The sequence below is a fragment of the Prosopis cineraria genome, unplaced genomic scaffold (genome assembly GCF_029017545.1).
Source record: "Prosopis cineraria cultivar Desert tree isolate PC_DT_omini unplaced genomic scaffold, ASM2901754v1 PC278, whole genome shotgun sequence".
Lineage (NCBI taxonomy): Eukaryota > Viridiplantae > Streptophyta > Magnoliopsida > Fabales > Fabaceae > Prosopis > Prosopis cineraria.
The window spans coordinates 454-14,437 of record NW_026555605.1 but is presented as its reverse complement, the minus strand read 5'-3'; the positions used below and the strand labels follow the sequence as shown (position 1 = coordinate 14,437).

General features: G+C 35.2%; 2 protein-coding genes across 3 annotated transcripts; both read left to right on the top strand.

Annotated features, from left to right (window-relative positions):
- Window positions 1-1,815, top strand: LOC129296195 (heterodimeric geranylgeranyl pyrophosphate synthase small subunit, chloroplastic-like). The gene is made up of 2 exons (XM_054934786.1): window positions 1-429; window positions 846-1,815. Exons 1-2 carry the CDS (start codon window positions 88-90, stop codon window positions 1,515-1,517), a joined length of 1,014 nt encoding a protein of 337 aa, XP_054790761.1. The 5' UTR covers window positions 1-87; the 3' UTR covers window positions 1,518-1,815.
- Window positions 1,816-4,832: 3,017 nt separating this feature from the next.
- LOC129296196 (T-complex protein 1 subunit alpha) lies at window positions 4,833-12,732 on the top strand. 2 transcript variants are annotated; one of them, XM_054934788.1, is made up of 18 exons: window positions 4,833-4,971; window positions 5,106-5,187; window positions 5,372-5,445; window positions 5,708-5,797; window positions 5,876-5,962; window positions 6,058-6,117; window positions 6,234-6,284; window positions 6,533-6,628; window positions 7,458-7,523; window positions 7,731-7,948; window positions 8,501-8,597; window positions 9,164-9,250; window positions 9,693-9,827; window positions 10,304-10,410; window positions 11,395-11,519; window positions 11,755-11,860; window positions 12,282-12,372; window positions 12,471-12,732. In XM_054934788.1, the coding sequence occupies exons 2-18, from the start codon at window positions 5,115-5,117 to the stop codon at window positions 12,552-12,554; spliced, it is 1,647 nt and encodes a 548-aa protein (XP_054790763.1). In that variant the 5' UTR covers window positions 4,833-4,971; window positions 5,106-5,114; the 3' UTR covers window positions 12,555-12,732. The 2 variants fall into 2 exon arrangements, with proteins under 2 accessions (XP_054790763.1, XP_054790762.1); XM_054934787.1 differs by lacking the exons at window positions 4,833-4,971; window positions 5,106-5,187 and having other exon boundaries at window positions 5,431-5,435.
- Window positions 12,733-13,984: the final 1,252 nt, after the last annotated feature.

Below are 13,984 nucleotides of genomic sequence, written 5' to 3'. Positions count from 1 at the left end.
GGTTCCTTATCATGGGAATCCCGCTGGACTTGGAAATTGTTTTATTGCTCTTCTCCTTCTTCTATCCAATCTGCAATTTCCAATACGATGCCTTCTTTTGCTATGGTTCCTTCTTCTTCCCACCTGTGGCTCCCCCGAAAGCCACCCAAGCTTGTTTTACCCGTTCGTGCATCTTCTTCTTCTTCTTCTCCAGTTTCTTCCACTTCCTTCGATTTGAAGTCCTATTGGACTTCTCTGATGTCTCAGATCAATCTCAAGCTGGACGAAGCCATTCCCGTCAACTTCCCTCCCCAGATCTACCAAGCTATGAGGTACTCTGTCCTCGCCAAAGGTGCTAAGCGCTCCGCTCCTGTCATGTGCATCGCCACCTGCGAACTCTTCGGCGCCCACCGCAGCGCCGCTTTCCCCACCGCCTGCGCCCTTGAAATGGTCTCCTTCTTTACTCTTTTTTATTTTGGCCTTAATTTAGTAATTTCACGCTTTTCATCTTACGGTTATTACAATTGCTCGTTTTATAGCATTCATGTAGTTTGATTGCTCCTTGGAATGTTGCTTCAATGTCTGGTTGTTATTCCTTTTTCCAGTCGCATTTGCTTAAAAATGCAAAAGATAAGAAATAGTCAGCTAAAGTGGCACTTGTTTGTCTTAGACCTCAACGAAAGAATCATTGGTTTTTACAACACCTATTTTTATCTTTCTGAACAAAGTAGTGTGGCTTAACTTTTATAACTAACAGTTTGTTCTGGAAACCAAAATTATACGAAAAGGCTTGCCTTTGCTAAGTTCCTCAATTTTATTCATGAGAGGCTCGATAGAATAAATGGTTTATGGTATATTTCTGACAGGTTCATGCAGCTTCATTGATCCATGATGACCTACCCTGCATGGATGACTCTACCTCTCGTCGAGGCCAGCCCTCCAACCACACTGTCTATGGTGTTGACATGGCCATACTCGCTGGTGACGCTCTTTTTCCACTTGGATTTCATCACATTGTTTCCCATACTCCCTCTGACCTTGTGTCTGAGGCCCAACTCCTCCGTGTGATCTCCGAGATCGCCCGTTCTGTAGGCTCCACCGGCATGGCGGCGGGGCAGTTCCTCGACCTTGAAGGCGGGCCTAGCGAAATTGGATTCATCCAAGAAAAGAAGTACGGGGAAATGGGGGAGTGTTCTGCAGCATGTGGAGGACTTCTAGCTGGTGCTGAAGACGATGACATTGAGAGACTGAGGAAGTATGGGAGAGCTGTGGGAGTACTGTACGCAATTGTGAATGATATTTTGAGAACAAAAACAAAATCTGAGAAAGAAAGTGAGGGGAAAAACAGGGGGAAGAGTTATGTGGAGATATACGGAATTGACAAAGCAACTGAGTTGGCTGAGGAGCTTAAAGCAAAGGCCAAGGCAGAGTTAGATGGATTTCCTCAGAAGTACCAGGAACGAGTGTTTCCTCTGTATGGTTTTGTGGATTATGCTATGGATAGAAGTTTCAGTGTTGTGGACGCTACTAGTGCATGACGGATTGGTTCTTGGAATTTGATCCCACATTCTTTTGCCGGAATCTTCTTCCATCACTTTTTTTGACGGCAGTAGCTCAAATGCTGCTTCTGAGCTGAAGCAGCACGGACACACGCAGTTTTCTGCCTGAAACCTTAACCAGAGCTGGCTAATTCTGATTTCATATATCTGTTGTTTATTCTCGGAACATTGCCATCAAAATTGTTCGGATGCATGATAATAAGCGTGATCCTAAGATTAACTGTTTATTGTGTTACTGTAGGCGGGTTAGTCTATACAAAACGCTCAAGTTGTTAAATTGTTTTGAGATTTTGTTGTATGTTTTTTTTTGGTCTCGTGGGAACGGATGTCGCAGTTGATTATTGAGCAAGAGCAGAAGCCATGATTTAGCTGAAAGAAGAGCTTGGAAGCACATGCAATGGTGGTGATAGAAGCCAATGGAAGCGCAGTATTTGCTGACAAGTTCAATATCCGTAGCAGGAAAATTTTTTCTTCATGTATTTGTCGCTCTCTTGATTAGGCTTATAAATAGGCATGTGATATTTTAATCCCAGGGAGAATGACGCTACTGCCTCATGAAAGGGACTTTATTGTGGTAAAATAGTAAAATACCAGAAAATAGGAAGATTTCATTTGAGTTTCCAAAAAAAAAAAAGTTGAATTATACCATGCTAAAAGATTTCATTTGAGATTTCATTTGAGTTTCCAATTTTTTTTTAAAAGAGTTGAATTATACTAATCTCTTTATCACTATGGTTCAGAGTCTAGTTATGGATTTGGATTCAGTGAGTAATATAAATAAATTTACTTGAGTATTTCATTCGATGTGGTTATAATCATTTAATTTATTCAAAAAGTTGTTAGAAATTGTCACGGGATATTCATAAAATTTCAGATTGCAAATTTAATGATGGTAATTGAAACGCTCACTGTATAGAAAAATTTTAGTTACTATGTCTAAATTTTAGTAGTTATTGGAGCTTCACAGCTATTACAACAAATTCGTAACAAGTAAATTGCGATAAGATGGTTGCAAATTTGTTAGATGTTCTTTACCCTTATTTTCTCTTGAAGTTATATGTTATAATACTGTGAGAATAAGCGAGGTTTTGTAGTTAAATAAAAAGTTCTGCATGTGGGCATGTCATCTAAGAATAAGAAATAAGTTGTGTTGTCAATTATTTATGATTTGATGCTTGCGGAAATTGCAATAAACTTTATCATATATTTTTATACAATAGTATATAATATAATTCTTTGCTATTACTGAAAAATATTTGTTTAATTGATAAGAATTTAGGGTGCGTTTGGTTTTCCTCTATTTCACATTCAGAAAGTAAAATTTTACTTTCAAAAAGTTGAAAGTTATTTGGGTAAAATATTTGACAGAAAAACACATCCTGAAAGTACATTCAAACAGTAGTTGAAAGTGGATTTCTGAAACGTAACTATCTGAAGCTTTTGAAAAGTGGATTTGAAAAGTAGGATGTTATTTGACCATACTACCCTAAGTTTAATCTCTTATTTTTTTATTTAAAAAATAGTTAATTCATTAAAAATATAATTATTATTTTAATAATAATAATTGGGTATCAATTTTTTTAGTATTATGAATTAAGTAATTAATCATGTTAATTTTTAGCATTAATGTATAATAAAAATTACAAATTTTTATTACATCTTTTAAAATTACAAATTAAAAAATACAAATAATTAGAGATCAAATTTTTAGCATTATAGATCAAAATTTATATTATTTATAATCTTTATTATATTTTTTTAAATATTTTGAATATATTACATTTGTATAATAAAAATTATAAATCATTATAAATCAATGTCCTTTTTGGTAATTGTAGATTCAAAAGCACATTTCACTATCACAAACCAAACAACTTTCAATGTATCAAACTGACTTTTGAAAAAATATATCCAAACACAAATTTTGTTACAACAACTGACTTTCATTAAACTGACTTTCTCCAAATGAACTTTCACCAAATGAACTTTTGGTAAACTGAAAACTAAACGCACACTTAATCTACAACTTACGCAGTTGCAGAATCAAATTTTAATGTCTACATGAAGATTTTATTGGTGGATAATATGTAATTTTAAATTATTAATTTATATATATATATATATATATATATCACTGACTATTATCATTCTTATGAAATTAGAATAAGATGTACTGTAAAATCATTGCTCACTTTGTGTTGTATAACCTTTTATCTAATTTTATTTATTTTAAAAAGTTTGGATTTGGATAACCTTGTGTTTTTCAACGGGTTAACAGTAACAATGAAATTATTAAAAAACAGTAATAATGAAAGTTAAGCAAAACAAATTCATCTGAATAATGTCAAAGGCAGTACCGGAAAACCTCGGCAGCAACTCAGCTTAACTTTTGTCTTAGCTAAAAAAAAAGACAAAAAGAAAAGAAAAAAAAAGAAAAAAAAAATGGTAACAAGAACCTAAATCGAGTGCCTAAACCCCAAGGTACGTAAAATCGGATCGGTCATTGAACCGATTATGGCACTGGGTCACGGGTTAGTGGTTCAATTAGGGTTGAACCGGGGGTTGAACCGGTGGCAAACCGGTCATGATTAAAATAATACAATTTAAATAAAAAAACATTAATTATAAAAATATTCAACTAAATTCAACCACTCAAAAGTCTAACAGTAATAAAATACAATATTTTAAATATCTATCATTACACTTACAACTCTTCAATTTCAAAAGTCTAGAGAAGAGATGGAAATAGAGTTGGAGAAGAGACGGAGATTGAGCTAGAAAAAAGACGAAGAGTCAGAGACTAAGTTGGAGAAGAGATGAAGATAGCAAAGACAGAGATAGAGCTGGAGAAGAGATGGAGATAGAGCTGGAGCCTGAAGAAGAGACGGAGACTAAGCTAGAAAAGAGACACTGATTAGGTTAGGTTGAGAGAGGAGAGACACAGATGAAAGGCCGAAATAAATGCTGTCTGAAAATCTGAATTGGACTTAGCGTGCTCTATCTCTAATTTTTTTTTTTTTGACTTTAGTTTTACTTTCTTTTTGTTATCTTATCTTATTTCTAAATTCAACACTCCGAAAAATAAAAAATAAAAAAAAATTTCAAAAAAAATAACCCGGTTAACCCAGTCAACCCACCGGGTTAACCGGGTTACACCGGGTTGAACCCGGGTTGACCGGGTTACATCGGTTTATTTTGTCACCGGTTTAGGAGTAAACCCAGACCGGACAAGAGACCGGGTCACCGGTTTCCGGGTTGACCCGGCCGGTCCGGTCCGGGTTTCAATACCATGCTAAACCCTTCTTGAAGGTCCGGGAGACTGAGACTGAAGCAAATACTGTAGAGAAACCCTAGACCCCTGTGTTCTGCTCCCCCGATCACTCCCTCTGAATTTTCTGGTTCTTGTTCCACTCATTTCTCTATTGCATTAGAGGTTTATGTCTTTTCTGGATCTCTTTCTTTTACGTTGTTTATTGATGAATTAGAACGAAATCAGCATGCTTGTAATCGCTGCTTGCTTCTTCACTTTCGAGTTTTATGTAAGGCTTCTTCTCTCTCCCCCTGTAGAAATCATAAATGGCAGTTGCTGCACAAACCCTTGATATTTCCGGGGAGCGACAATCTGGACAGGACGTTCGGACCCAGAATGGTACCTTCCTCCCAACTTCCATTTTATAAAAGAAGCTTCTTTTTTCCATTTCTTTCATATGTCTACTTGAAAAATGTTGCTGCTTTAATGCATCATTCCTTAATTGATATCAAGTCACAATTCTAACACACTTGCACATTGGGGGTCTAATTTGCGTAAATGCGCTTTGAACTTTGCGTTACAGTGGTGGCTTGCCAAGCAGTTGCGAACATTGTGAAATCTTCATTGGGTCCTGTTGCCTCGACAAGGTGCGATTCTGTCTTATCTTTTACTTGATTTTCTTTGCCTCTTTTGTTGGATACAAATAATAATACACATTTTTTTTTTGTTCGTTCATGTAATCTGGTTCGCATCCTTTTTTCTTTGTTCTTACGAGTCTTTCTGGGTTTAGTTGAAGTATTATACACTGCCGTGGCTTTGTTGTAACTCTTGCTCCTTTGTTCTGGATGTTGACAACGATCATGAATTATGTAGTATGCGATTTTACGAATGAATGACTTTTGTTGGTTGTTTATTTTAGATGCTCGTTGATGACATTGGTGATGTGACCATTACTAATGATGGTGCCACTATACTTAGAATGTTGGAAGTAGAGCACCCTGCAGCCAAGGTGAAGTGATGATCATATTTTGATTTTGTTATTTGTCATACATTAGCTTCACTTTGACATTCATTCATGGGCTTTCAGGTGTTGGTGGAATTGGCTGAACTTCAGGATAAAGAAGTAGGAGATGGCACAACTTCTGTGGTCATTGTAGCTGCAGAGTTGCTAAAAGTAAGTTCAAACCTCAATTTCCTAGCTGTTCATATGTATTTTGTAGGGTATTATAGTGTAGGATGTCATCGGGCATTTTCTATTTTTTTGTGCAGAGAGCAAATGATCTAGTGAGAAATAAGATTCATCCAACTTCAATTATCAGTGGATACCGAGTAAGCATCTTCGTTCCTATTGTTCTGCTTCTTATAGTTCATGCATATATTGCCTTTGAAGCAAGACATGCAAAACTTATCGCTTCTCTTTGTTAATTGTCCTGGATTTTGGATAGCTTGCGATGCGAGAAGCTTGCAAATATGTGGAAGAGAAGCTGTCTGTCAAGGTAAGATCTTCTGTTTTAGCTTTATTGAGTTGATGCAGTGTTGCTATAAATTATTGGAGCATATTTTATTTTCTTCTACTCCTTTTCTCTTGGTCATCTCCTCTGGCTCCTTATCTTATATTCTGTGAAACAACGGTTAGCTCTGATCAATTAGCCATGATTTTGTGTGAAATTGATGCATTTGTTGGCGGTTATTTATCTTATATCTTAAATTCTTAATTAATCTGATTGTTCTTTTGCCATTGCAGGTGGAGAAACTTGGAAAGGATTCGCTGATTAACTGTGCCAAGACCAGCATGTCCTCAAAGTTGATAGCTGGTGATAGTGATTTCTTTGCCGACTTGGTATGTTCAGACAAAGCTTTTTAAGCATTTCTGTTTACATTTCTGTCTTGCTTGGATTAACAGTAAAGAGCCGATGTTTTATGATTTCTTTAGAGGGCAATGGTTCCCCTTTTGCCACAGAAATCATCTTTGATTTGAAACGTTTTAAGCAATGCAATGACTAATATTAATTTTCTGTATGATGTTCTGATAGTTCATTTATGCCTTGACTCTCAACCTGGATTGCATGTGTAACTTTGCTGACTGTATGGTCAAGTACTTTATGATTATTTTTTTATTCTGCATAATCATGTAATCAGGCTTAGTCAAACGAATTGCAAACTGTTGGAGGCCTCTGCTGGATATTTGAGGTTTATTGATTTGTTTGTGAAATTGGTTGTTTGTGTTGTTGTTATATTCTATGTTTCACAACCTGAGGTGATATAATAATCCTTGACCATAAACATAATTTCCAGTATCAGTGCTGTGTCTATGCCTCTAGAATTAATGAATTTAAAATCATATCCAGAGTATGCTAATGGCAGGACAATACAATTAATCAATTTAAAGGAAGAAAAAGAGGTAGGAGACAATAGCAATATTGAAACTGTTTGGCAAACTGTAAGCTTCACTGAAATTTAGAATAAGAATAAGAATGTTGTGATTTCTGCTTGCTGCATTCAACGCTAAGACTTACTTTAAATTTGTCTTTTGTTGGAGCATTATCAGTTCATTTTGAGTAATTGTTCCTTAGTCATTAGTTTGTCTGTGCGGGAAACTAGCTGTTGTTTCTGAGCTAGTCATCATTTGAATGATCAATTTAAATTTGAATTTTTTGTACAAAATTCAGGTTGTAGATGCAGTACAAGCAGTAAAGATGACCAATGCCCGTGGTGAAGTTAAATACCCAATCAAGGTTGGTAATTTGATGAACTTGATGATATTCTCCTGTGAATCTCTTTTCCGTGCTAAAAAAAAGTTGAATTTGGTAATATGTCATCTGGTCATCAATAGTAGTCTCGAGCTTTTTAAATGGTAATATATAGTTCAATCTTGCTTAAATTTTTTCTTGATATTATGCTTAAGCTTGGTTCAAATATGATTTTTTTTTTTAAATTTCCAGGGAATCAATATATTGAAAGCTCATGGAAAAAGTGCTAGAGATAGCTATCTAATGAATGGGTATGCTCTAAATACTGGTCGTGCAGCCCAAGGAATGCCTCTTAGAGTTGCCCCTGCAAAAATTGCTTGTCTTGATTTTAATCTTCAGAAGACAAAGATGCAGTTGGGTGTCCAAGTTGTAGTCTCTGATCCCAGGGAGCTTGAGAAAATTCGTCAAAGGTATGTAATAAATTGATGCCATATATGCATCTTCCAGGATGAATTTTGTTTAAATTATTACCCAAATATAAAAGGTAGTGTTTTCAGTTTGGTATGAACATGATATTGGGCATTAGGCATTTCCAAGATGCTTGAACGTGCATATTTCACAAACTTTTCAATTGATTATGCTTTTTATTAAAATAAGAATTAGAAGTAGAACTATTTCTTGTTAAACAATGCCATGCCCTATTGGTACGGAGATAAGGGGAGTTGTGCTGTGCTTGTTGAAAATGTGTTTGTTCACCATTTTGTTCTTGGTGTAACAGTTGTCCTCTTGTACCCTTTTCTTCATCAATAATATATATTTTGTATCTTTGAGAAAATTGCATATATGCAGTAAAAGGGAATATTATGGTTTATAAAATTGTTTAGTACCACGATTTATATCATATCATGTTGGAAATTTATTTAGCACTTAAGAAAATTCTTCCTTCTTCCATCTTGAAACATAAAATAGTATATTATTGCTGCGATATGTTCCAAAAGTGTGTTTGATTGTTTTGCTTACAGAGAGGCTGATATGACTAAAGAACGAATTGAAAAATTACTGAAAGCAGGAGCAAATGTTGTTTTGACTACTAAAGGAATTGATGACATGGCCCTCAAGGTAGGTTTCTCTTAAGGTGATCTCTCATTGGAGAGGAGATTCAAACAGGACAAGTGCCTAGTTATTTTGTATTGTCTTTTGTTCATGAAGCTTATGATCTATTTTAGGCCATCAAAAACTAGGATCTCTATACATGTGTAGCGTGAAGTATTTTGAATGTTCTCCTATAACAGATGTATTTGACAATAGACTCTTTCGTCCATGCATTTGCAAGATGAAACAAGCTTTTCTCATCTTTCCACAGATTTGCATCTTCATTTTCTCAATCAAAATTCTGGGAGATAGTTAATTATGCATCTTTTATTGCTTCCATTAGGATTATGAGTTCACTTTACTTTCATTTAGATGCTGTGATTAGTAGTTTTGCTTTGTTGTATGTTTGCTTAGTTCTTTGATTGGGGATGGGAAATTTTATGTAGATTTAAATTCAAATTGTTTTACTATTGATCTTGGGTCAAATTGAAGGATTTTTGTTGTGTTTTTTTTTAAATTCCATGTTCTATGTCTGATTTGAAGAAGCATATTGTGTGAGTACTTATTGTATTTTAATGTTCAATTTTTTTCAGTACTTTGTTGAGGCTGGGGCAATTGCTGTAAGACGAGTGAGGAAAGAGGATATGCGCCATGTTGCGAAGGCAACTGGTGCTACCTTGGTAAGTCCTTTTCTTTTCCTTTAATATTGTGCACAAGAAGGGTTGCATTGGTCAGTAGTAAGCTGAAATATTTGCTTTCATCTTGGGAAGCACGTCATTTCCTGTCCATGTAGCTTACCTTCTTGAGCATCCATTCCTATCTTGTAACTCTGCTAAATTAATCTAACATAATGGCAGCCTATTTCCACAATACTATGTGCACTATTTGGGCTGTACAGATTTATTTTTATCTCAAGTTAGATAACAAAAAGCTCTCTTGTCCTCTTTGTTTTCTTGGCTGTCAATTGGGCTAATATCTTGATTTTGATATTTCATGTTGAGCTTTCACCCTGGCTTGTTACGTGTTGTTTCTTCTAGTCATGTAATAGCTGACGTTGTTTGTCATACTAAATTCTCAATGAATTTTAATTCTTGCCTTGTCTACTGTATCTGATGGATGCAGGTCTCAACATTTGCTGATATGGAAGGGGAGGAAACATTTGAACCATCGCTTCTTGGATTTGCAGATGAGGTTGTAGAGGAGCGTATTGCTGATGATGCTGTAATTATGATAAAAGGGACCAAGACTACTAGTGCTGTGAGTGGCTGGGCTCAAATTTGACAGTGAAATGTGCTTGACCCATTTTAATCACCCATGCAAATTAAGCAAAATTTGGGATCATGGTAGCGTATAGGTCTAAGTCTGCTACCATTGGTACCAAAACCCTTCACTTGCTGGATCACCTGAAATTTTGCAATCTGAAGATATCAATTTAAAAGGAATGTGGTGATATATATTTTTTATTTTTATTTCGCTGGTGTAAACCACATCAAAATTCAATTTCTAAAAGGCCATCCTCATGTAAGTTGCATATGGGCTATTTATAGAGGCCTATAGCTAGCCCCTTCGTCCACTCTAAAGGAATCTTAAAATATTATAAAACATAAAACTGAAATGGAATAAAATAAAAGCATAAATGTAAAATAGTTTTCCTTCTATAGTAGGTTTTCTCGAAAGTGCTAATTCTTATAGTCCATCACACATTGCATTGCCGTCTCTTTATTATTCTGCAGGTCTCTTTGATCCTCAGAGGTGCAAATGACTATATGCTTGATGAAATGGATAGAGCTCTGCATGATGCTTTATCGATTGTCAAGAGAACTCTTGAATCAAATACGGTAACCTTCTGCAACTTTAGCTTTTTATCCTATTTTGAAGTTCCTTGTGTTCATTTTAGTTTAAATTTTTATATTTTTTGTTGAAATGTCTTTAGTATAATGTCTTCTGGGGTTGAAATTTTGTGCTCAACATTTACTTTGGGATCTCTAGTTGATCCATTTTATTAATATAGGTCCAAATTTGAGGTGCCGACACACTTATCAATACTGTTGTCTGAACTCTGAATATAATAATACTACTGAGGGAAATGGTTTAATTAATCAACATAATAGAATAATTACCGCAATGTATGCATGAAGCCAAATGGTATGATAATTTAGTTTTATTTGTTGTTTTCCTTAGACCTGAGTCATCTTCAATGATGGAATTGTGGCTTGAGGAGCGGAATGGTGGAACAAAATCCTGGGTGGAAGCCAGCTATTAGGGATACCAAGGGAATCAGGATTCAATTAGATAACTTGAAGACAGCACAATGGTTTATTTTTTGGGCAATGGTTCTTTGATGTATTAACAGTATGATATAGGAAGGTGGCAGTGGCGCAGGATCTTGATATATTTAGCACTTGATATGATTATGGCAAGTTCGACGGAACATGGTTTATGGCTTTTGAAATTTAGGTGACTTGATATGTGAGGGCTTAGTGAATTTTGAATTAGGAGGGGTAACTGAGGGATTAGATGAGGAGGTATGGTTTGAGCAGTATAAATAATATTAGAAGAGATGTATCCAGTGTCTTGGTTAAAATTAATATGAAGTTTTAAGTTTATTTTCTCTCATTTCTCCTTTTACGTGCATCATAACTTGTCTTGCTTCATGCTTAGGCTTTATAAGCAATGCCTAAAGGATCGAATATTGTTTGGGTATCTTCATAGAATTTACACTCTAGTGCTGCTAAACTTGTATGGAGTGCTAAAGAATGACTCGTGTATTTTGCAGTTGTATATTAACTTTATGCACTGAATTTTTCACAACTCACAATGCAGGTGTAGCTGGTGGTGGTGCTGTTGAGTCTGCATTATCAGTATATCTGGAGTATCTTGCTACAACTTTAGGATCTCGGGAGCAGTTGGCTATTGCAGAGTTTGCAGAATCTTTGTTAATCATTCCCAGGTTGGTACGAGCTAAGCTGATAAAACTCGTACTCAGGACATGTGCTTGCTATTCTAAAATTGTTGGATGATTTACCAAATTGTACTCTTCAACATCATTATCCCTATGATTTACCAAATTTTTTGTAGATTCTGCACAATATGGCAATTCTTTTATGCTAAGTATCTGTTTAGTTATATTTTCTTGTTACCTACCATGTTAGGAACTCTAAAGATACATTTGCAACTACTTTGCAGGTCCTTGCTGTCAATGCTGCCAAGGATGCCACCGAGTTGGTTGCAAAACTACGAGCTTACCATCATACAGCACAAACAAAAGCTGATAAGAAACATTTATCTAGGTATTTATTTAACAAGCTGATGTGAAGCTTTGTTTTTGTGTATATACCTGTGTCACGATCATTATTTCTTCCAATGCATTTTAGTTCTGGTTTGAGATTTAACGCTTAACCATTCCATTTTCAATAAGCATTTGATAGAAAAGGATTATTGAATGGGTTATTAGGAAGTGGAGTGACTCTTAAAATGGCGTGTTGGTGACTCAGTTACTCCTCCACTTGACATTCATTTGGCTCTGTTTTAGTGGGTTCCTTGAAGCGTCTTAAGAATTTCTTTAGGAACTGGAAATGACGCTGGACTAGCTTGCTTGTCATTTGTGCGTGGGAGAGAGAAGCGGAGGGGACTGGGATGCTATCGTCATTCCCTTTCTTTGTGGTAGACATGTTTATTTGGTTTCTCTGACGGTTTTTAATGTTTTTTCAGCATGGGATTGGACCTTTCAAAGGGAACAATCAGAAACAACTTGGAAGCTGGAGTCATTGAACCTGCAATGAGCAAAGTAAAAATACTTCAGGTAAACATTTTGGTACAGATTATTTTTGACTGGCCTTTCGATTTGGCGAAACAGCTCCCTTTTACAGTCAACTGAGAAAAACCTTACTTCGTTTCCAGTTTGCAACTGAAGCAGCCATTACAATTCTTCGAATTGACGATATGATCAAACTTGTCAAGGACGAAAGTCAAAATGAAGAGTAGTGTGTGCCTCAACGTGTGAAAACCTTTTGGGCCTTTTCCCTCAAAAACAGAAAGAAAAAGGAGGGATACAATGGTGTGCATTTGAAGGTGGTTATCGTCATCTCATCTGCATTCTAAGCTGTAATGCCTTCCATGGCTTTGAAGGGAAAATGTGTTCAATTTGTGTTCAAGTGACGTTGATTTATTTCTGTCTGGATCTTCATATTTTAAGCATTTTTGTTATAATTTTTCATTATACTAGTTGTAGCTTTCTGATCAGGTTGCGTATTGTGGCTGGACGAGTTTGCCCTTTTGTATTGAAGTCAATGAATTTGTAATTTTAGGCCAAGCTTGTTTTGTTGTTCAAGGATGCGGTTAGCTTGTTAAAGTTTGGTACTGCCTTTCAATTTCTGTTTTTTTCTTCAATTGTGGGGGTCTTGGCTGGGGGGGTCTTTGGTAAATTTATGGTGTAAGAATTTATACTTATAGTATGCGTATCTCTTTTATTTTCAAGATCCCATTCGCTAACTCGCTAGATGTAACATTTTTTTTCCTGTAATATTCTGCCTTACCATGCGCTTTTTTTTTTTGGTAAATATCTTCAACATTTTTTGAAAACATTTTCAACTTTCAATTGGGCATATTCTATTTTTTTTTATAAATAGAAGGCTAAAATTTCACAACCTCCAATTCCCTTTTTAACTTCTTAACATTTAATATGGAACTTTCTTGAGCTTTCTTAATTTTGTTCATTCATTTTTTTTTTGTATGCATGAAACTTGCGCAGAAAATCTTTCCAAATTTTAAGCTGTGTGCGGATGAGTAGTGAATGGAACAAATCTTAAGGGAGTTATCTGAATAAATGTAAGAGTTAGGGCTTATTGTAAAGTTTAGAAGTTAGAAAAGTTATCTATACCTGATGTAAAGTTGAAAAGGGTTATATATGATATACCAGTTGAGCTTTATTTGCGAGTAGAATTAATAATATAGGTTGAGCTTAGCTAGCAAATAATTGCAAAGTTAGATTAGAGAAAATGTGTTCAATTTAATTGTGAGGTGTGTTTGACTTGCATTGCATAACTCGAACTCATTGTGGGCACTTAAAAAGTTGACGGGCTAGCCTGCTTATATTTTAAAAAAAATAAATAAAAACAATCAAATAATTGAGATTGGAGTTTAAAATAAAGCATTAGAGCAAGCATGTATGAAAGTGCAGTCTAAGTATTTGACACTTGTACATTAATTAATTCAAGTTTCAAATTATGGTAGCAAATGATAAGAACACATCACTCATATATTTAAGTGGTAATATAATGTAATCTAATGTATTGAGACAAGTTTGAATAAAATATTTTATTATACTTTACTTTATTCATAGCAGATTATTTTGTTTGGCAAAATAATGTTAACCAAGCAGCAAATAAAAAAAGTCTCGTTTTCATTTTTTATTT

Coding starts and splice junctions, on each gene's coding strand:
- LOC129296195 (XM_054934786.1), top strand. CDS start 88: ATGCCTTCTTTTGCTATGGTTCCTTCTTCTTCCCACCTGTGGCTCCCC. Junction 430..845: donor CCGCCTGCGCCCTTGAAATG/GTCTCCTTCTTT, acceptor TATTTCTGACAG/GTTCATGCAGCTTCATTGAT.
- LOC129296196 (XM_054934788.1), top strand. CDS start 5,115: ATGGCAGTTGCTGCACAAACCCTTGATATTTCCGGGGAGCGACAATCT. Junction 9,251..9,692: donor AGGCAACTGGTGCTACCTTG/GTAAGTCCTTTT, acceptor TGATGGATGCAG/GTCTCAACATTTGCTGATAT. Junction 11,520..11,754: donor ATCTTTGTTAATCATTCCCA/GGTTGGTACGAG, acceptor CAACTACTTTGC/AGGTCCTTGCTGTCAATGCT.